The 23534-nt window shown below is 44.4% G+C and overlaps 1 protein-coding gene across 9 annotated transcripts in view; it reads left to right on the forward strand.

Moving 5' to 3' along the window:
• Positions 1-23534, forward strand: part of LTBP1 (latent transforming growth factor beta binding protein 1) — a 244734-nt gene that overhangs the window by 179876 nt on the left and 41324 nt on the right. For all 9 annotated transcript variants that reach the window (XM_066618199.1, XM_066618207.1, XM_066618215.1 and 6 more), the window contains 6 exons: positions 183-305; positions 4820-4942; positions 7431-7553; positions 8210-8335; positions 11357-11482; positions 15039-15182. In XM_066618199.1, coding sequence (XP_066474296.1) covers positions 183-305; positions 4820-4942; positions 7431-7553; positions 8210-8335; positions 11357-11482; positions 15039-15182 — 765 coding nt within the window. The remainder of the gene's footprint in view (positions 1-182; positions 306-4819; positions 4943-7430; positions 7554-8209; positions 8336-11356; positions 11483-15038; positions 15183-23534) is intronic.

Raw genomic sequence — 23534 nt, forward strand, 5'->3', positions numbered from 1 at the left:
CCAAAAAGACCAGATACAAGAGCAAGGTGATGAGTAGCATAATAGTCTTGCTGTAAGAGAACTTTGGTGCAGGCAGCATTTAAGGGAGTTGATAAAATCTGTTGATAAATTCCACTGAAAGTTTCAAGTGTTGTTATACATAAACAAGCAAGAGTTTTAAAATATGTCCTTTGTATTCACAGATATAAATGAATGTCAGTACAGCAGTCTATGCACAAATGGCCTATGTGAAAACCTGGAGGGATCTTTCAGATGTCTTTGTAGCCAGGGATATCAGTTGTCCTCAGCAGGAGATCAGTGCGAAGGTAGGAAGATGTTTATTTTCTAAATAATGTATCTAATATTTATCAAAGGGAAAAAATTATTTGAATCATCTATTAATCATGGGCTTTAAAAATGAGAACTATAGTATATTCCTCATGCGGTATATCCTGTTGGTTTTCATATACCACTCCCAAAAAGCAAATAGAGAGGGAGTACTTAGGTAGACTTCATTGAATACCTGTGCATCACAGGATGTCATTCTCCATCTGAACAAGAATGTCTGAAACGTATTAGTGATAACATCTTAAACATATCTTCAAAAAGACACAGACTATAAGAAATGATCAAGTCGTCTAGAGCACTGGTTTTCAAACTCTCTGGGAATTTGAGAACCAAAGTAAGTCTTGGCGGGGGCAGGGTAGAAAGCAGTTATGTGATCCCCAGGATCACACCACTGCAGGGAAAGGGGGGTTGTTTTTTATTTACCTGCTACCAGGGTCTGGGAGTGCGGGAAGCCCTCTGCAGGGCTCCCCAAGGCTTGTAGAATGTAAAAAAAAAAAAATTATTGTGACCTATTTCCAGGTTGTGATTGTAAAACTGAAAGTGGGTTGCGATTTTTTTTTTTCTACAAGCCATGGGGAGCTCTGCAGGGGCTGCAGAGGGCTCCACAGGGCTCCCTGCACTCCCTGGTCCCCAGGAGCAATTAAGTTAAGTTAAAAACATCCCCTCTTCCCCTGCAGTGGTGTGATCCTGGGGATCGCATCATTACTTTCCACGCTGCCCACGACCCTTAAAAGGAAAGATGCAGTGGTTCTCAGGCTAGTGAGTTGGTACCCACTCTTCTGAGAACCAGTGGTCTAGTGAGCAAAAGGGTCTATAGAATTTGACATCAGAATGTTTTTTATGTTTCACACATCCGTTTTCCAAGGAGCTCAGGGTGGTGTATATAGTTCCTCCCCTCCTTTTGTCCTCACAACAACCCTGTGAGGTAGTTGAGACTGGTCCAAGGTCACCCAGGAACTCCATGCCTGAGGAGGGATTTGAACCTGGATCTTCCAAGTTTAAGTTCTGCTCCTGAACCACTACACCATCCTGGCTTTAAACTGCTTTAATCGGAGTCAGACCATTCTAGTTTAGTAGTATCTACACTGACTGGCAAGGGTACTCTAGAGTTTCACAAATCATCTTTCTTACTTCTATCTTCATATACTGAGAACTAAGCTTGGGACACTTTGCATTCCAAACATTGGTCCTGTGAGGCGTGCCCTTTGCAATGCATGTTCAGAAACTTTTGATTCTACTGTGCAGTATAAGTGGATAAATCTTCTTATGGTAAGAGCTGTCTAAGAGCTATGCAGAAATTATTCTGCAATTAGAAGTTTGAAATGAAACAGAACTTCTTCAGTTCATCCCCACCAAGTGATAAACAAAAAGTGTTGTTTTTCATTTTGTTCTGAGATGTACTTGTCTGAATAAATAAGTTATCTTTCTCTTAAATTACTTTTTTTTGTTAACTTATAGATATTTTTAAAATAAAGAATATGTACAAAGAAACATGCATAATTTAGAGCCTAATCCTAAGGCCTGTTTAGCTAGGTACAAGTCCCCTGCGGAGGTGTCACAAAAGTGCTGTAGTGTTTTGCACCACTGGGTGAGTCTGGAGGCGAGTGCGCAGAGGTGCGCCGGCCTCCAGAGGCCGAATCTGGCCTCCTTGATACCAGCGCAGGGTACGTTCACACCAGCTTGCCTCAGCTGGTGTGGGGGTCTGTGGGTGGTGAGAAGAGGGCAGGCCAGGTCCAGGAGGGGGGTGGTGTCAGGATCCGGCACTTAGACTGGATCCTAACCCCCCTCCCAGGCAGCATGGCCTAACACTGGGCTGCTTGGATCTATGCCACCTTATTACTTTTTGCTCTGAGTTGCATTGCAGCCAGCCCCAAACCGGCTCTGGATGCAGCACAGGCCGGCCAGCCTGCCGCCTCCAGGGCAGGTTAGGATTTGGCTGTTGTTTGCACATCGTAGATAATTTGTTGGTTCTGATTTTACAGGTATGATGCTTCATGGCTGCCTTTTATATAACTGAAACACAAATTCCTGAATACAAAATATATACTACAGCTTCAATTATGAAGGGATTCAACATATATAAACCATAACTTTTCTTTTAAAAATATATATGATGCGATGCATATGTAATTTTTGTCCAGAATTCATTCAGGTACAAAATGTGTCACATGAAACATCCTTCAGACACAAGCTAACTAGCAATGGGTTAATTCAGATGTGGCTTCAAAATCGATCATGATTTGCCGCTATGTGAATTAGCCTGGTGCACATCTACCTCCTCCTAGTCTCTCCTTCCTTTGTACCCTTTGGTTTCCCATCTCCCTTCCAATTTAGTGGCAAGCCACATGTTACTATTAAATCTGAACTCTGCAGATTATGGTTAGCATGAAGTATGATTGCCTGTGTGGTTTGCTATTGCCAACAGCCAAGCACATAATAAAAGAAAGGAATATCTCAACCCAAAATTTTAACCCTGGCTCCTGTTGCGGTCTCATATCCTATGCCTACCTGGTACACGTACTCATTGAAAATAATTGTAGCGCCCCTGATTATGAACCCAAAAGAAATATAACACTTAGGAGATTTACCAGTGACAGATTAGTTAGAATTTGGTCCAGAATAGTCTGCTATAGTACTTGCAGGACTATGGCTGCCCCCTTTTTATGGACTGTTCTGAGTGACAGGACTCGTAACCGATTGCTTGTTGAATCAGCAGAACTATTATGCAGCAACATGTGTTTTTTACAGTAAACTAGAAATGAGTTTACCTGCTGAAATCCAGTTGTTGGCATAGACTCACCACACTTGAATTGTGAGAATGGGAATATCATTGAATGAATAGAGGCCTGTTACCACTGCAGGCAGCTGGAACTAAAGAAAAATCACAAAGCCTTGCTTTTTCCTTGAGACTTCCAGTTCCAGACTAATTCCTTCTATTTGACATTACAAACAAAAACCAGGGAAGACCATCTATACCAAAAATAGTAATCTAAAATTTGTGTATTTAACAACGTAAGAAGAGCCCTGCTGGATCAGGCCAAGCACCCATCTAGTCCAACTTCCTGTGACTCGCAGTGGCCCTCCAGATGCCTCAGGGAGCACACAGGATACCTGTATCCTGTTGCCACTTCCTTGCATCTGGCATTCAGATCTAGTCTACTTCTAAAACTAGGAGATTATTTATGCCTATCATGGCTTGTAACCTGTGATGAACTCTTCCTCCATAAATCTGTCCAATCTCCTTTTAAAGGCATCAATGCCAGGCGCCATCACCAAATTCTGCAGCAAGAGTCCACAGATTAATTACATGCTGGATAAAGAAATATTATCTTTTGTCTGTTGACTCTCTTAACGCTCAGTGTTAGTGGATGTTTCCTGGTTCTTGTATTGTGTGAGAGGGAAAAGAACATCCCTCTATCCATTCCACGCATATTTTTATATGACTCGGAGTGCAATCCAAACTTACCCTTCCGCCTGTGTGGTCACTGTTCTGCTGGCCTAGAGTGTCGCAAAAGTGCTGTAAGGCATTTTTGCAGCTATTCAGTCATGAGGCATCTCCAGGAGAGCGGTGGCAGTAGCTGCAGGACCTAGTAGTAGAGTAGAGTAGAGTAGAGTAGAGTAGAGTAGAGTAGAGTAGAGTAGAGTAGAGTAGCTGCTCTGCTCAGCTGCACCTACCACCTTCCTACTTGCTGCTTTTCTTTGACTGAGAACGAGGTGGGTGGGGCAGCGTGAGGTGGGGAGGGCGTGTGAAACATGGTGGGGGAGAGAAGCCTGGCTGGGCATCGGCAGAGGTGCTGCATTTCATCAGCACAGGGTGCTCTCCTGGCAGGCTTCAAACTGGGAGGGAAGAGTAAGTCCTCCGCTTGGGGAGCCCAGCCTTCTCTTAGTGTCCAAATGCCCCAGCCTGCATTCCTCCATCTTACCTAGGGGGAAAAGGGGTGGCATCCGCATGTTGGGGTGTATGTGTGTGAGCAGCCCCCATCTACTTTGGGGTGAGTTGTAATCTTGCTGGGTGTGGCTGCAATCCTATCCACACTTTCCTGGGAGTAAGCCCCATTGATTCAAATGGGACTTACTTCTGAGTAGACCTACCTAGGCTTGGGGTCTGTGTCAGCTTAACCAAGGATCTTCACCTTTCTCTTTTTCCTCCCCCTTCAAAAAAGAGAAAAAAGCCACTCTTGATGGCTTTGTCTCCAAAAATTGATTAAAAAATAAAAATACCCATTCCTCTTCAGCCACCCCCCTTTTTCCTCCTGCTTCCTGGGGGGAGGGGTACTTCCCATGTTGTTGTTGTTGTTGTTGTTGTTGTTGTTGTTATTAACAGTATTTATATACTGCTTTTCAACAAAAAGTTCCCAAAACAGTTTACAGAAAAAAATCAAATATCTAATATCTCCCTGTCCCTAAAGGGCTCACAATCTAAAAAGATGCAACACCAGTGTTGTATAATAATAAATAGGCACATTCCAAGTGCAGTGTTTATCTTTTGCAGATGTAGACGAATGTCAAGAGCAGCAACTCTGCAAAGATGGACAATGCAGAAACATAGCCGGGTCCTACAGGTGTATTTGTGGCCAAGGCTTCCAGTTGTCTCCTTCAAAAGACCAGTGTGAAGGTATGCATGTAATCTTCTGTTAACATTTTTTAAATGAAGAATTTAAAATTCCATATTTTTTCATATCTTAGATGTTAAAAATAATAATCATATGCACATGGTTCAGTTAAAATGTGCTGGATACCTCTGTGGTGGAGTGCACATATGGCAAAATTATGGGGGGGGGGCAGCAATAGGCACATAACTATCCATTCTTCACCTCTGCATCACATCTGTTAGAGAACTGAATATTGTACCATAAACCTTGGAAAGGAATTTGCAAAGTATCAAGTAAATGCTAAAAATGTGGATGGGACATATGTTCACTAATCACATGGAAAAGTCCTAAGTCTCTCATGAAGAACACAAACCACACTCTCCCATAGTACAGTCATGCTGAAAAGGCACATGCGTAGTCTGGTGGTGGGGGCAGAGCCCAGGAGGCTTCTGAATGGAAAAGGTTTAAATTCCCATTTTCCTCTGTAAGCCTCCTTTCACTGCAATGGGTCTCCTTGGACCTATGCCAGCGATTTCACTGGCGCAAGTCTGAGGAAAAAAGGTGTTTATGGGATGGTAGATAAGGAGAATGGGATCTGGCATATGCAGTTGCCACTGGATCCCTCCTCCATTGCCACAGGGTCCACAGCCTTCCCACCCCAGTTCCTCTCCTCTCCCCGCCCAGTTTACCATGCCCCGTTCTGACCCATCCTTCTCATCTCCTGCCCTGACTCACCTGCTTCAACAGCCTTCTGCCTTCCTGCTGGCGCTCCAGCAGCGTGCCCTGCCAGAGCACACTTTACAATTACCTTACAGCAGCCAGCACTGGTGGAATGCTAGTTCCACCAGTAGAGCAGCACAATAGAATTGTGGAATATTAGTAAACAGAGATTCTGGAATAGGATTGTGGAATATAAGTAAACTGAGGCTGAGATTCTGTGCATGCCGCACTGAACACAGTGAGACTTACCGTAGATACTCAGGTATAGTACCTGAAATTTTTGCCAAGTAATCAAGCTCCAATTCTCACTTCGCCTTATCTCCGGGTCAATCAGAGGGCAGAGCCTTTCAACTCTGAACAGGTTCTTTCTCTGCTAAGCTTAGGCAGGCAGCTGGTTAGTTGCTATAGTTACTTTCCTGGGACGTTTCAGCCAAAGTTAACCTTTTATTCCCCTCCGTTCCCTTTTGCTGCTGCAACCCGATTCCCTTTTGCAAAGGCTTTGCATTTGGCAGAGGTCAAGCAACAATTCCCAGGCTACAATTCAATGCAGCGTTACTTAAGAATAACACTCATGGAAAGCAGTGGGTCTACTTCTGAATAAAAAGGATTGCAAATATATGCAGCTGCATCTCTCTGCTGTGAATTGAATTGCACGCTCTCAGTTATGTGTTATGGGTTGTATGTTGTATGTAGAGCTTCTGGCTTAACACACCAGACACCTTAAAGGTGAATTTGATTCATGGTTCTCCTGCAGTGGTTGCCAACCTTTTTCACTTGCATATCCCTTGGCAATAATAAATTGTACCCTTCATATTAGCAAAATGTTTGTAATAATACAAGCCCTCATTTCCTCTCTATGAAAACCCAAACTTCATGTATTCATCACAGTATTTTCTCTTTTTATCTGTTTGAGGAACAGAAGACTCTGCCTTTGCACTGTTTTGCACCAGAAGTGTGCTGAGAAATTCTGGGTGATTGATTACATATTATGCTTCAGCTTTTTTACTGTGCTGGTTTTCATTCACTGGTTCATACATGAATTGATGGCCAAAAACTAGCTGTTGGTGGGGCTTTCAAAGCCAACTAGCTACCTCTCTTCCTGCCTTGCTAGTCCTTGCAAGGCATTCTGGAGCATGACCTGCCTTTTTCTACCATTATTCCATTCTTTTTCAAATACTGTTTTGTATTTGAGTGTCCTGTTGAGTGTCCCTGGGAGTACATGAATACCAGGTTGGGAACCACTGATTTACTGGTATGTTGTTTACAGTGCATTTACTCTGATAGTGTTTACAAAAAGGTGATGAAGACCAGAATTTAAAAAGAATAAAAATGTATCTTATGATCTTTTACTATGTTTTTAATAAATTAGAGGCTACAGTTCTTAGGTAACAATTAGTAGTAGGTTATTTTTCAGGATCTGGCCTGGGGTAAAATCAGACAAAACTGTAGTCAGACACCCCTCTAAGTTTAACCCCCGACTTATCCGAGGGTCATAGAAAATTCCATGATTGTTGGCTCAAACCCTGCCCTCGACTTATCTGTGGGGTCGACTTATGGGCGAGTGTCTGCGGTGCTTCTTTGTGAGTTTACATAGGATCGCACTGTTAGTAACTGCCATGTTGTAGTAAAACGTGGGTCTGTAATATGTTGTGGCCTTATTCCTTTTCCGCCCTAGGCACAAATGGGGCTGATGTTTGCTCAGGGGTATCCCTACCTTATTTTCTGACCATATTGTTGTGCTGCTGTTAATTTTTTTCTGAAATTATCTGTTTGTTGCTGGCTTCATTTCAGATATTAATGAATGCGAAGAAGAAACTGATATTTGTCGTGGAGGGAACTGCATTAATACCAGAGGTTCTTATGATTGCACTTGTCCAGATGGCTTCCAGTCAATACCTCTCCTTGGTTGTCAAGGTAGCCTGACTTTAGGAATTTTAGAAACATTCCTATGGGGTAAAAAGGGAAGCACATTCCTGTCTCTTTTAATAGCTGCATACAGGAAGCGTTCCAAAGTCATGGTTTTTCCTGTCACTGTGGCATCATAAGTGAAGTTCACACTTGCCAATATTTTTGTGCTGTAAGACCATTAAAGTCACCAGAATTCCCTTTAAGTCAAGAGCTGACGTCCCTAGTACTGACATGATTATAATGCTCCTAGGTTCTGTTTTTCTCCTCTGGCTTCAAAGGTAGGCTTACTGATTTTCACTAACTAGAATGGATTGTAAGAAACAACCCTGTCTTTTTATTCTGAAATAGATTTTTTTAGACCAGACACGGACAGTCTGACTCTCCTGATTGATACACTTGTCACCTCCGCCATTAAAATAAATGTCTGCCTTTGGGAACAGGTCATATTCCAAAGCAGACTTATCATTCTGTCATCCATTAGCATAGATCTTTTTGATAGAACTCTGATGTGTTACTAAATGTTACTAACCTTTCATAAATATAGAAGTGGAAAGTCTCAACAATACGTGTGTGTGTGTTTTATAGGGAGACTTCAGCTAATTAACTTAGGGAATCTTCTTGCATTTCTTACATGTTCGATCTGTTTTTCTATCTCCCTGCAGATATTAATGAATGTGCAGAATCCAATCTCTGTTTACCTCATGGGGACTGTTTAAACACAGAGGGTTCTTTCCACTGTGTTTGTGAACAAGGTTTTGCAGTTTCTAGAGATGGCCGAACATGTGAGGGTAAGATGAGTTAAATGGAAAAGCAAGGAATTGAACTGCACTGTTGTCTGTCACAGTAAACATTGATCACGATTGACTGAAGTGTGTGACAATGCTTAAAGCATAACCTGATAAAACATGCTGAATAAATAGCAAGGTACAAGTAAAGTATAAAAACACAATAATTAAATGGAAATATTATCTAGTAACTATTCCAAACGCACACTTTTTCAGCCAAGGTGGAATTGCCAATATTTCAGAAGGAAGCAGTTAACTGTATTGAAAATGTTGCTTTTTAAATTTGGCATTATTTTAGCTCCATCTTCATAAAGACCTTGAATTGATTTAAATTAAATTAATGAATGTATGGTTGAGCTTGGACTTCAGTTGGGTATATTTGTTGCTTTTCTTTTTCTTCTCTCTTTTGTCCCAGCCCTTGCATGTGAGTGAAGGCATCATTTGCCTGGTTCCACCCCATACGTGATGTGCCAGGCAGCCATTGGTCAGGAAAGGCCTGGCCAGGCTGTTGTGTAGCACCAAGGCCTTCCAGGAACATTCTGCTTACACCACAAGGATCCCATTTGCATGTTGAATGTATATTACAGCATGTTAGATAGCAGGCTCTAATGGCCCAAATTATCCTAGGCCTACAGGAGTGGATCTCGAAATCCACTGCTATAAGTTCAGTTATGATGGTGTGAAAGGTGTGCTGCTGTCAGGCACTCCAGAGTCACTGGTACAAACGGCCAGAGGCTCTGGTCTCTTGCCAACATCCCACTCAGGTTACACCAGAGCAGGTAATATGAAAGCAGGAGTAGGTCGTGGGCTGCTCGGAAGAGAAACTGGGGGCAGTTTGGGGATGGGAAGAAGGATTTCGGTGGCAAGAAATTGGGCTAATTGTGAGAAACTGGGCTAATGACTATGATTTAGTACAGGTAGAGCCTGTTTATCCATGGATTTTATATCCACAGATATCCCTAGACCTGCATTAAGCCCCACCTGAACCCACTGAAGGCAACTGGAGCTGCAGACACAGTTCTGGTTGCCTTTGGAGGGTTCAGGTGGGGCCAAGTCTGACTCAGTGTGGATCCAGGGGACCCATGTTGAGCCAGATCCACAGATATAAAATCTACGGATAATCACGCTGCACCTGTACTGTATGAAATTATGGGAAGAACTTAAACTTAGGTAAAATATAGGTGTGAGTGAAGGGGGTTTGGGGAGTGAAAAATAGATCATGATTATTGCTTGTTTATTACATCATATGATTAAATATGCAGGCATTTGTACAGTGATCTCACGTTAGTGACAGAATTGTTAGTTGTTTCTTAATTGCCCACATCATGAGTGAGATGTATATGAAATATTTTTGCTTCAGAATCAGACAATGAATGTTATCTTGTGAATGAATCAGATTTTGTTCCTCCTTGGAACATTTGTTCTCTTGCCCTGGGGTAAATCTGCTCTGGCCCACTGGTTCTGCTTGGACTGGCACCAGCGATTTTGCTGGCACAAGTCCACATGGACCCAGGTCAGGGGATCAAGTCCATGGGGGAGGGTATTGGCAGCACTGCTGCCGCCAATACTGCCCCCTTCCCAGTCTCAGTTCAACCTCCTCCCTGCCCCCATCTCCCTGTACCTACTAGCACCGGTGGATGTTGGACTGAATTCAGTGCTGGTGGGATGGTGCAGGCCTTTCTACCTGTGGAGATCATCGCAGATGTGTTTTATAGCACATTTGTGAGAGGCAGCGCCTGTGCAAGGATTTGACTGAATTTGCCAATACCATTTTGTAATAACTTCTTGACTGATATTGTCAGCATATCACAGTAAGAGTTCACAGTACTTAATACGTTTGTTTCCAGAGAACAGTAGTGTCAGCCTCTCTGAATAAAAATATTACTGGGCTGTTTTTAACCTTACTCCTGGTCCTCAGATCCATAAGCCTAACAGAATAACAGTGGGATTATGTGCATATCTCTACATCAATGCAGGATTAGGAATATGCTTTTCTTTGCAAGGTCACTGCCTAAAGGAATATAGAAGAAACACAGAAGTCATATCTTAGTCTTTTGCAAATAATTTAGTTCTAGTCCACGCAATCTAATTTTCATCTTGGAAGATCTTCAGGTTAATCTTTGTTCTAATTTCATCAAAGGGGTAAAATTACATTTAGGACACACATTTGATTCTTTCCTTTGTAAGATATCCATAAATATTAGCCATTAGTAGTTTGATTTTTATCTGTAAACCGCTTTGTGAACTTTTTTGTTGAAAAGCAGTATATAAATACTGTTAATAATAATAATAATAATATGTAACATGCATTCATGTGTAGCCATTGTTTATTTGTTGTTTGATTATTGCATTAGCAATACTGTAGACATTTGTTTTGGTGGGCCACTGTGAGATACAGGAAGCTGATGGGCCTTTGGCCTGATCCCGCGGGGCTCTTCTTATGTTCTTATGTCTGGTCTAGAGGGTAGAGGCAGGAGGTCTGGTCTAGAGGGTAGAGCCTCTGTTTGCCTGAAGATAACATCCGCAGGTCGCCAGTTCGAGGCCACCGGCACCATGCGACCTTGAAGCAGCTAACAAGCTGAGCCGAGTTATTCCATCTGCTCTGAGCATGGGAGGATGGAGGCCAGAATGTGAAACCAGATCAGAAAGAAACATCTGAAAATGTTGTGGTTCTTGAAAGATAGAACCTTCTTTCAATTGTAAAAATCCCTACGGGGATTTAAATAGCCTGCCTATGTAAACCGCCTTGAATAAAGTCTGAGGAGAAATCTGACAACCAAGAAAGGTGGTATATAAATACCTGTATTATTATTATTATTATTATTATTATTATTATTATTATTATGTCTTTGAATATACAAAAAGCAAAAACAAAGCATGCAACCAAAAACAGATAACTTCTGCAGCTCTTGTTCTAAAAACTTAATTAGTCTGTCTTTGTTTATCTTCACTGATGTCTACTTCTGGATTGTTACATTTGCCCTTGTATTATGTCTGTCTGATATTAGTATGCCTTATTTTCAGATATAGATGAATGTGCCAACAACACTGTGTGTGGCAGTCATGGGTTCTGTGAAAATTCACCTGGCTCCTACCGCTGCCTTTGTTACCAGGGTTATCAGTATCTGCAGGATGGGCATGGATGTGTGGGTAAGTTGTTACAATTTACACTTTCAACTCATCTTTGCATAATCAGTTGTCAAGGAAAAACTACTGAATGCCTTCTATATATGTTTTTGTTGCATATAAAACTCATACAGGAAGTAAAATATATGCAGAAATGCTGTGTAGGTATTTAGGGCCCAATCCTATGCAGTGCGTGCCAGCTTACTGCTGGTGTGCACTGTCGCAAATGTGCCGTAAGACACATTTGTGGGGGTTAGTGAAGGCCCAGCACTGGAACTGGCCTGTCGCAAGCCTGTGCTGGGACAGTGCTGGTCAGAGGCCAGCGATCCACCGCCAGGTGCTCTGTGTGAAGCGCTTAGCGGCGGGTAAGTCAGGGAGAAGGCATTCTTGGGTGGGCAAAGGGCAGGGGGAGGCATAGCGGGGGAGGACAGGGAGGATGGGATCAATGGAACTGAGCTCTGCCGAATCTGGAGCCCTGTGTCAAGCCACACGGCCTGACGTGGTACTCCTTGATTCTACACTGGCTAAAGACCTAAAGAGTAGTCATTGCTGGGCTACTTCCCTTACCCGGGGAAAGGAGACAAATGTCCCCTTCCCTCAAGGAGCAGGTGACAGCTGCCCAGTTGCACTCAAGATGCCACAGCAGCCCTGTGCGCCGAGCAGCTCAGGATTGGACTCTTCATAAGATCCTATTGTGAGGGCCAAATGGAAATGTATGTAAATTGAGACAATTATTTCAACTCTAAAGAGTTTCAAACCCTGTTTGAAAAACGTTAGGTCGTTAACAAATCTTGAGTTATAATTGACTAGAATTAATAGTTCAGCTTATTTTAAGGCAACATCTGTTTAGTCTCTTAGGGTGCAATCCTACTCTGTGCTGGAACAGGCAAGCCAGGAGGCTTGTGCTGTATCCAGCACAGGATATGGGCCATAAGTGGCTTAGCCAGAGGCAAGGGGAAACTTTTCCCCTTACCCCTGGGTAAGGGCTGCTGGCCCCAATGGGCCTCCTTGGACTTGTGCTACCTCTGGAGGTGGCGCAAGTCTGAGGAGAGCAGAGTGGCTTGAAGCCGCTCCGTTCTCCCCAGGAACGGGGGTTGGGATCTGGCATAACTGCCGGATCCCAGCCCCGCCTCCCGCTCGCCTGCCTTCCCCCGGGGCCGCCCATCGCCCGCCCTCCCCCCCACCCAGGAACCGCTCCCTCCCCGCCGCCTACGTTTTCCACTTGCGTTAGCCCAGTGGAACCAATGCAAGCATCTGAGGGGAAGCAGGCACAGAGACATCCATCAGCCTCCGCAGGGAGCACCGGCCTGGCTTCCCCTCAAGGAGACGCAAGGAATGCTTTATGGCATGTTTGCGACCCTCCCAGGCCAGCACAAGAGACGGGCCATCCTAACTATGTTAGGATTGCGCCCTTAATTGAATAAGCAGAACTTTGCAGAATGTACTGGAAATATAGTCTGGCATGTGGTACAGCCACCTCCTTTGGCAGAGTATCTGAACAGTTTTCTATTCTCAGTCTAATTCCCAGAAACTATATTTCCCATCATGCAAACCCTTTGGTAATTTCACAAACATGCCAATGCTATTTATTTTGCTAATGATTAATGTATTTCCAGATAAATTATGAAGCAGTAAGCAGAATTCTTTATTTATAATGGTATATCACTAAAAGGCTCCCAAAGTAGCCCACAACATAATAAAAATATACAGAAGATTTCAGCATCCACTAAATAGTACAAGACTGTAATCATGTCAGGACAAAATATATTTGTAAAGTACTTAATTGAAGCAATCATTGATAACTGTGACCAAAATTCTAGAAGTTATTTAAAATTATTAACAATATATACTCCAAAATTGGTATGGCTGGCAGAAATCTGCATTGACCACCATAAAAGTGGATCAGGCCCAGGGTTAGAACATAAGAATAGCCCCGCTGGATCAGGCCACAGGCCCATCTAGTCCAGCTTCCTGTATCTCACAGTGGCCCACCAAACGCCCCAGGGAGCACACCTGATAACAAGAGACCTGCATCCTGGTGCCCTCCCTTGCATCTGGCATTCTGACATAGCCCATTTCTAAATGGATTAGGTTAGGTTAGGACCATTTGGCAGACTCCACAGCCATCTAACTCATCCCTTCCAGGGCCCAATCCCCCCTCCACTTCACCTTATCTCCTGCCTGTTGCCCATCCCCGACTTGTTTCACTCTCACCATCTCCCTCCCGACTTCTGTGCAGTCTTTACTGCACTGGCGGGCATCCTTGGTCCATCTCTGTATTGTCTTAGCCTCTTGCTCCTTGCGGCTTAGGACAGGCCACATGCTCCAGTGGTTTGGCATTTGCAAAATGCATAACGTGCAGTTGCAAAGCACGTTATGCTGGCAGAACATGTGTTCCATTGACATAAAGCATCCATAGGATTGGGCCATGAGACATTTAAATTATTCATGCGGTGGATAGAAGGAAGATCTTTTCCCCCTTACATATCCAGGACATTCACTAAAATTGACTGGCAGGAGAGTTAGAACAGACAAAAGGAAATATTTCTTTACCCTGTGTGTAAGTAATCTGTGAAAGTCCTTGCCACAGGATGTTGTGATTGCACTTGGCCTAGATGTTTTAAAAGGGGATTGGCAGACTTATGAAGGAAAAGTCCATCACAGGTTCCAAGCCATGATGACTATATGCAGCCTCTGAGTTGTAGAGGTCACTTATCTCTGGATGCCAGGTGCAACAGAGTGAACAGGATAAAGGTATCCTGTTGTCTTGAGAGCTCCCTGTGTCATCTGGTGGCCTGCTATAGGAAACTGGCCTATATGGCCGTCGGCCTGATCAAACAGGACTTTTTTTATGTTCTTATGCAAATTTGTCACCCCATTCTCAAATTTATCAGTGGTATATTTAGGGGGTCATTTTGACAATATTTCAGGAAGAAAAATTTCTAGTTCTGAAGTAACATTTGGCAACTATATTATGGTTACTGGAATTATTTCCATCTGTGAATACATGTAAAAACATTTGTGAGTTTTTTCTACATGGGTTTCTTTTTTAAACAATATCATGCATTGCAATTACAGGGAGGCCCCCATATCTGACCCCCGGCACACACCACCTCTGGGGGTGAGGGGAGCTCTGCTGAGGGTTCTCTGAGCCCTGGAGGGCTTCCTGGACCTCCTAATGCATTATAAGGCATTCAATAGTCACTTCCAGTTTTACAAAAAAAACAAAACACATGTAAGTGGCATTTTTTCACTTCTAGGGCTCCGTTTGAGCCTGTCAGTGGCCTCTGCTGGACTCACAGGACCCTCCAGAGGTGATATAAACTTTATAGAGGCCCAGCAACGTAAGTGAAAAGATTTTGGTGTGAAGTGCGTCAGAACTTTACACCAAAAATGCTGTGCTGTCCAGCTTTTCTAGTGTGGAAGTATCATCACTGAGATTCAGAAAATCATAGTATTACATTTTAACCCTTGCTGAAACCATTCCTAAATTCTGCATAGCGTTTCAGGTATGCATAGGTACTTTGCTGTATTGATTCACAAGAAAGTGTGTGAATCAATATTGTTCTTCATCTTCCAGACGTAAATGAATGTGAAATGCTGAGTGGAATATGTGGGGAAGCCCTCTGTGAAAATGTAGAAGGCTCATTTCTTTGCCTGTGTTCTGATGAAAACCAGGAGTATGACTCAATGACTGGACAGTGTCGCTTCCACTCCTCACCAGGTAATGTTCTACTTGTCTTTAATGCAGACTTTGGACAATGGTGTGTGACAAATGGTCTGCCGGCCAAATATTGGGAGGCAGATGAATATGAAATCAGTGGGGAAATTAAGAGTATATCAGCAATCTTGCAGGTTAATAAAATCTCCAATACATTTCATTTTTTACTTATTTTTTTTTTAATGTGGCTCTTAACCGTAGTGAAAAACTTCTGGTTCATTACTGTGTTAGAAATTGTGCAGTGCAATCCTGTCTTGCACTGAAGCAGGCAGACCAGGAGGCATGTGCTGTATTCAGCACAGGATAGGTGCCCATAGTGGCTCAGACAGAGGCAAGGCTCAGAAAGAGGCAACTCTTCCCCTTCCCCCAGGTAAGCCACTGCAGCCCCAATGTGTCTCCTTGGATTTGTGCCACCTCCAGGGGTGGCATAAGTCCAAGGAGAGCGGAGCAGCTTGCAGTCGCTCTGTGCTGCTCAGGGAATGGGGTTGGGACCTGGCATAACAGCCAGGTCCCAACCCCACCTGCCCGCCCCAGGACCTCCCCCCTGCCCCGGAAAGCCTCCCTCACGCTTCCTACCCACTGTCCCCAGACCCCTTGCGTTGACTGATCTTGGCCAACACAACCTACCTGGGGCAAACCAGCACAGAGGTTGGGTGCAGCCTCCATGCGCTGGCACAGCTTGCTCCTGAGGAGGCACAAACACACTTTACGGCACATTTGTGACCCTCCTGGGCCAGCGCAAGGGACTTGCACCGGCCCAAGAGCACTTTAGGATTGTGCCATTAATGTGATAGAATTTCATTCTGTTGAGTATGCAGAAGGCACCGCTGCTCCAGAGACCCAAAGTCAGGCAGATACTCCTGGGAAATAACGAGGCTCAGACACAGCAGTGCTCCACCACCAGATGTCCTTTTACTGAAGTATGTACGATATGTACAGTGCTAAGGCATCACAGCAAAGCAAAACAGCAAAGATAGAACTTTCCACAATCTCCAGTCACCAACTCCACTGATGTAGTTTCCCGCAGACACTCCACATAGCATCTCCCACATAGCAGCTTGCACAAGCTCCAATATATACTGGCACTGACCAATGGGAAGCGGGCTATGAACTGGTGACAGTATGACTCACAGTCTTGTGACATGGTATTGCAGGGTATTGCATCATCCCTGCTGTGCCTGTTGCATCAGCCAATCCCATGATGCAACAGGGCTACACGGCATGTATTCAGGCCAAGACATCAGGACCTAACCTTGCCCTATCCAGCTTGTAAATTCACATAGGCCTGGGGCATATATCATAACACATTCCCATTGCATTGATTAATAGTTTGTTTTTTAATGATATTTTTAACCTATCCAGCTACCAAGGAGCTCTAGGCCAGAGCTCTAGATCACATGTTAAAATGTAGTTTAAGGCTTTGTGGAATGCCATATGTTTTTGTTTCTCTTTACACAACACAGGGGACCAAAGGATTTTCTCCTCTTTAGGTTTTACTCGGCAAGAACTCAGTGGCTATTGACTGTGAACTAAAATGACCTTATCGTAGTCTTCTAACAATTTTTCCCTAAGCCTCATGAGAAATTTACCACCAATAGAAAATTTAGGTTTTTAAAGCAAAAAAATTAATTGGTGGTATGATTAATCACTAGCATATTTATTCCTCAGTAGCATTTTCAGAGTAAGAGAACATTCACTGTGATTTAACTTTGAAGTAATTAACAGTTGGTTCAGCTTGTAATTTAAACATTATTTTATCAGCTGGACCAGAGCCAGGCAAACCCCGACCCGAGGGCCAGATCTGGTGTTTGGCTGAATCCTTCCCTCTCGTGACTGGCGCTTCTTGTTCCTGAGCGCTGCGTCTCTCCCTGTTTGGGTGATGCATCTCTCCCAGATCAGGATAATGTGATGCTCTGGGCAGTTGTGTCTATGGTGCAATGCCCCAGCAGGCATTGCGCCCAGATTTCTGCGAAGACATGACTGCCCAAAGCATCGTGTCATCTCAGTCTGGGAACAGGGGGAGATGCGGCGCTCCAGAAAGTACCAGCCACAGCAGGGAACACATTCCCAGTGCCCAGTGGTTGGCACTTTGAGCACTGCTGAACTGGACACATAAATAACTGTAGTGCCTTTTTAGGTTATTCTTAGTGGAGCTGCATGGTGACATGATAAGGTAAATTGTATTCTACACACTAAGGGCCCAATCCTGAGCTGAGTAAGCATCGGCGCTGATCACCAGCGCCGGCTTTGGGCATCACAAATGTGCTGCAAAGCACACCCATGACACCCTGCGCCAAGTCAGCACTGGCTCATCGCCAGTCTGCACTGAGCCCAGTGATGGATGCTGCCCAGAGCTGGATAAGAGCTCTGGACAGCAGTGAGGGCATCAGGGGTGGGGGGAGGCATTCCAGGGCAGGGGAGTGCAGGGTGGGAACTGGGGCAGGAGGGGGCAGGACTGGCAGAGCTCTGCTCCGCTGCATCCTGAACTCCGTGTCGGGCCTTCTGGCCTGGCACAAAGTCTCTCAAGTCTGCACAATAGCTGGCACAGACTTGAGAAGCCCCATTGCATAGCTTGGGGCTTCCATCAAGGAGACCTCCAGAGCCTGCCACTGTGCTGCAGGATGCAGTGGTAGCCATTTTGATGCCGCTGCACCTGGCGGTGGCACCATGTTTAGGATTGGGCTGTAACATAGTCGTGACTACTGGCATATTTATATTGCTAACTTTACTCAGAAGGTCAAGGAATACAACAGCTTTTAAGAAAGACCACACCCTTGCTGGTAGGAGAGACCAATGAGAGGGGTATGGGCTCTGAAGCACGAACACAAGGAATCTTTTGTAGGCTTGTGCTGGCATCCTGGGAGACAGACCAACCAGAGAGTCAATAGCATTCTGGCCTATTCAGAGGAGGCTCTGGAAATGTTTTATTCCTAATATGATTTCCTGTCTGCCTTTGGGCAGATAAAGAATTTCATCAGTAGTTACCACAGTCTCCCATTGAAAATGGGCTGTCCAGACTACTCATTCTTCATAGTATCCCAATTACTAGTTTCACAACATGTTCTTTAATCTACTTAGAAGACTTATTATGCAGCTACTTTGATAGGGGTTGAAGCACCTTTCTTTTAGAACCAAGAGTTGCATTACTAGTTTTGAAGAATGGAGAAGTTATGCAAATTAGTGAGGAATTTCAACAAGCACACTTCCACACAGTGACAGTGAAATTCACTGGATTATTCTGAAGCTAGGGTGTACAGGTCCACATCCCTTTTCCCAGAATTAATGACAGATACTGTCTTCGGGTTCTTAGGTAAGCTACACAAGGCATTCCACTATTCACCATCCTACATGAAAATGAAACTTACAGGTGAATTCTTGTCCTTTTTGTAAAGACGACTTGCAGTCCAAATCAAGCCACTTCTAAAGCCATCTGGGTTTTTTAAAGAGGTTAATCAATGAAACAAATACATGAAAAAGGATTGTGAGCTTAGAGACCCAGATTGGGTCTTTGTACTTTTTAAAATGTTTTATGTCTCTCATTTTCCAAACATTCATTACTCCCACCTGAGTAACCCTCAGTCACAGCTGTGTAAATAACTTTTTAAAAAAGCTTTGAACAGATAATGGAAGGAGAAACTGAAATATAAAATACAAAACAGGATTAAAATATTCAGAACAAGAAGTTTCAGATTCTAGAGGGCTAGCCTTGATAGTCTGTTCCCATAAAAAACAATAAAGTCACACATTCACTGACTGGATTCTTGATTCATTTGTACTCTGTATGGTGCTCTAACAAACCTACAAAGATCATTGCTTGCCTTTTAGGCCTCACTTTGTATTTTTTTGAAAAGGTGTTCTCTCTCTCTCTCTCTCTCTCTTTCTCTCTCTCTCGCTCTCTTGCTCTCTGAGCGTGTGTGTGTGTGTGTGTGTGTGCGCGCGCACACGTGCGTGCACGTGCCTATGGTAATTTCATGCATCTGTGAAGTTATTTTTAACCCTCAAAAGCTTATTCTGCAATAAATGTGTTAGTCTAGGTGTCACAATGCTGTTTGTTGTTTTTGCAACAAGCAGTTTATTTCTCCTTCCTCCTGGACTAGTATCTGGTGCCCTTGGAAAATTTTCTAAACTACTCTGGTTTGGGGTTTTATTTGCTTTTATTTTTGTGATGTTTGTCCTCATCAAGATTCTGGCTTTAGTTCATCAAGACTTATGGCCTTTATCCAATGAAAATGTATACTGTTGTGGTTTAAGGTACTGTGCCACATCTCACCTTGGGAGTCTGATCTACATCAGCTGTATTTCTGTGGTACATGACAGTCATAATTTGGTTCTAAATGGGAGGTGGATAATACCCCAAAACCACTATGCTACATGAAATTCAGCACATTGTGGGAAATGGTAATTATCTGATGAGGCGAGACCACAGACTAGACTAACAAAGATAAAATAGCACTCAGCTGGGTGTTTCCCCACAGTACATTTTATTGACTCTGGCAAAATACCAATCAAAATTCAATGTTATAAGTGTGCTAAATTTGAAAAATTGTATCTGTCAGACTGTTTGCATCCTCTAACACAAACACGCATTCTTCTGAAGACAAAAACAAATGTTTGGCACCCCTACAAATATACGCATAAATAGTTAATACATAGCCATTTGTACGGAAGAGCTCTGTTTGGTAGACTGATTCTATACTGTACCAATTAGAGAAATAACATTTCCTCACCAGTGACCCAATCCAATAAGAACATAAGACCAGCCCCACTGGATCAGGCCATAGGCCCATCTAGTCCAGCTTCCTGTATCTCACAGCGGCCCACCAAATGCCCTAGGGAGCACACCAGATAACAGGAAACCTCATACTGGTGCCCTCACTTGCATCTGACATAGCCCATTTCTAAAATCAGGATTGCACATACACATCATGGCTTGTAACCTGTAATGGATTTTTCTTCAAGAAACTTGTCCAGTCCCCTTTTAAAGGCATCCAAGCCAGATCTTGCGGCAAGGAGTTCCACAGACTGACCACACGCTGAGTAAAGAAATATTTTCTTTTGTCTGTTCTAACTCTCCCAACACACAATTTTAGTGGATGTCCCCTGGTTCTGATGTTATGTGTGAGTGTAAAGAGCATCTTTCTATCCACTCTGTCCATCCCCTGCATAATTTTGTATGTCTCAATCATGTCCCCCCTCAGGTGCCTCTTTTCTAGGCTGAAGAGGTTCAAATGCCATAGCCTTTCCTCATAAGGAAGGTGCCCCAATCATCTTAGTCGCTCTCTTTTGCACCTTTGCCATTTCCACTATGTCCTTTGTGAGATAAGGCAACCAGAACTGGACACAATACTCCAGGTGTGGCCTTACCATCGATTTGTACAACGGCATTATAATATTAGCCGTTTTGTTTTCAATACCTTTTCTAATGATCCCAAGCATAGAATTGGCCTTCTTCACTATGGCCGCACATTGGATTGACACTTTCATCGACCTGTCCACCACCACCCCAAGATCTCTCTCCTGATCTGTCACAGACAGCTCAGAACCCATTAGCCTATATGTGAAGTTTTAATTTTTTGCCCCAATGTGCATGACTTTACACTTACATTGAAACACATCTGCCATTTTGCTGCCTGTTCTGCCAGTTTGGAGAGTTCCTTCTGGAGCTCCTCACAATCACTTCTGGTCTTCACCGCTCAGAAAAGTTTGGTGTCGTCTGCAAACTTAGCCACCTCACTGCTCACCCCTGTCTCCAGGTCATTTATGAAGAGGTTGAAAAGCACCGATCCCAGGACAGATCCTTGGGGCACACCGCTTTCCACCTCTCCCCATTGTGAAAATTTCCCATTGACACCCACTCTCTGTTTCCTGGTCTTCAACCAGTTCTCAATCCAGGAGAGGACCTGCCCTCTAATTGCCTGACTGTGGAGTTTTTTTAGTAGCCTTTGGTGAGGGACCGTGTTGTACGCCTTCTGAAAGTCCAGATATATAATGTCCTGCATCCACATGCCTGTTGACCTTTTCAAAGAATTTTATAAGGTTTGTGAGGCAAGACGTACCCTTACAGAAGCCATGCTGACTCTCCCTCAGCAAGGCCTGTTCGTCTATGTGTTTTGAGATTCTATCTTTGATGAGGCATGCCACCATCTTACCTGGTATAGATGTAAGGCTGAGCGACCTGTAGTTTCCCGGGTCCCCCCTCTTTCCTTTTTTAAAGATCGGTGCAACATTTGCTATCCAATCTTCTGGCATTGTGGACGTTTTGAGGGGCAAGTTGCATATTTTAGTCAAGAGATCAGCAACTTCATTCTTCAATTCCTTAATAACTCTTGGGTGGATGCCATCAGGGCCCTGTGATTTATTGATCTTTAATTTATCAATGAGGTCTGGAGCATCTTCTCTTTTAACCTCTATCTGACTTAATTCCTTGGTCAGGAGGGGCCGTTCGGGCAGGGGTATCTACCCAAGATCTTCTACCGTGAAGACAGATGCAAATAATTCATTTAATTTCTCTGCCATCTCTAAGTCTGATTGCAGACTTAGAACCCTGATTACAACCCTGTACCTCCTTGTCACCTCCCTGATCAGTTTCCTCATTTCAAGGTCCCCTTCCGATTTCTGTCTGGAGGACGATAGTACGCCCCCAGTATTACATCGCTCCTCAGGCCTGGTAATTTAACCCACAGAGATTCTATGGTGGAGTCGGACCTGCCTTCAGTCTCTACTTTACTGGATTCTATCCCTTCCTTAACGTAAACAGCCACCCCACCTCCAACATGCCCCTCCCTGTCCCTCCTGTAGAGTTTATAGCCCAGGATTGCAGTATTCCATTGATTTTCCGCATTCCACCAGGTTTCCATTATGCCCACTGTGTCAATGTTTTCCCTTTCCAGTTTCCCTTTCCCTTTCCAGTACTTTCCCTTTCCCATTCCAGTTCTCCCATCTTTGCTCGGAGACTTCAGGCATTCGCATAAAAGCATTTGTACATGGAATGCCCTAGAATGGGTTGCTTATTCACTCCTTTGTTCACTCCGCATCCTCTCATTGTGCCAAACTGTCTATCACATCCCATCATGCTGCCATTCCCAATTTCATCTTCTACTCTGTCTTTGTCTTGTTGTTCTCTAACCTCACCATCCTCGTCCTACAGGGATGAAGAGTCCCTAACCGGATGCTCCTCGGCTCCTGTTGGCCTTCCCCCAGGGATCAGTTTAAAAGCTGCTCTGCCACCTTTTTAATGTTATGCGCCAGCAGTCTGGTTCCATGCTGGTTCAAGTGAAGCCCGTCCCTCTTGTACAGGCCCTGCTTGTCCCAGAACGTTCCCCAGTGTCTAACGAATCTAAACCCCTCCTCCCTACACCACTGTCTCATCCACGCATTGAGATCCCTGCTCTCCGCCTGCCTAGCTGGCCCTGCACATGGAACAGGTAGCACTTCTGAGAATGCTACCTTTGAGGTCCTGGCTTTCAGCTTCCTTCCTAATAGCCTAAATTTGGCCTCCAGGACCTCCCGGCTACACTTGCCCACGTCGTTGGTGCTTACATGTTCCACAACTAATACCTCCTCCCCAGCACTGTCTACCAGCCTGTTTAGATGAGAAGTGATGTCCGCAACCTTCGCACCAGGCAGGCAAGTCACCATGCAGTCCTCACATCCGTCACAAACCCGCCCCTCTATGTTCCTGATAATCGAATCCCCCACTACAAGAAGCCCCCTCCTGCCAAGGAGTATCCTGAGTGCGTTTGGATATGGGCCCATCCCCTGGAGAAGGGGTCCCCTCTAGGGGATTGTTTCCCTCCTCTCCAGGATGACGTCCTCCAGCCCTGAGACTTCCCACCCAGGCAGCTGAGGAGCTGCACGCCTGAGGTTGGGACGAAGCCTGATTGTCCCCGGAAGTCTCCCCACAGTCCTTCTCTGCCTGCCTCTGCTCCTCCAGGTCGGCCACCAAGGCTTCAAGGGAGCAGACACATTCCCTGAGACCCTGGAGCTCCTTGTACCGAGGACACACCCATAACTTATGCCCCAGAGGCATATAGTCCTGCATGTTACACTCAGTGCAAAACACTGCTGCTGCTGGCTGTCTGTCTGCATGGCTTTTTTGTTGTTTTTATTTAGGGATACTTAAAAAACCCTTCACTGGTTTGCTGCCCTCTTCTCAAGGGAAGAGAAGGGCGGTGTCTGGGGCCCTGGCTTCCTCGCCCTGCTGCTGAACTCGCGGTGCCTTACCTGGCATTTGTTCCCGAGGCACTGAGTGTCCCAGTGGCCATGCACACTTCTGCAGAGAGGCTCACGCGGTAGCAGGCACTAGCTGTATACCCCTAGCTGGCTCCTCCCTCCTTGCTGATTGAAAGGGGGCTG

This window comes from Tiliqua scincoides, chromosome 1, assembly GCF_035046505.1.
Source record: "Tiliqua scincoides isolate rTilSci1 chromosome 1, rTilSci1.hap2, whole genome shotgun sequence".
In the NCBI taxonomy this organism is placed as follows: Eukaryota; Metazoa; Chordata; class Lepidosauria; order Squamata; family Scincidae; genus Tiliqua; species Tiliqua scincoides.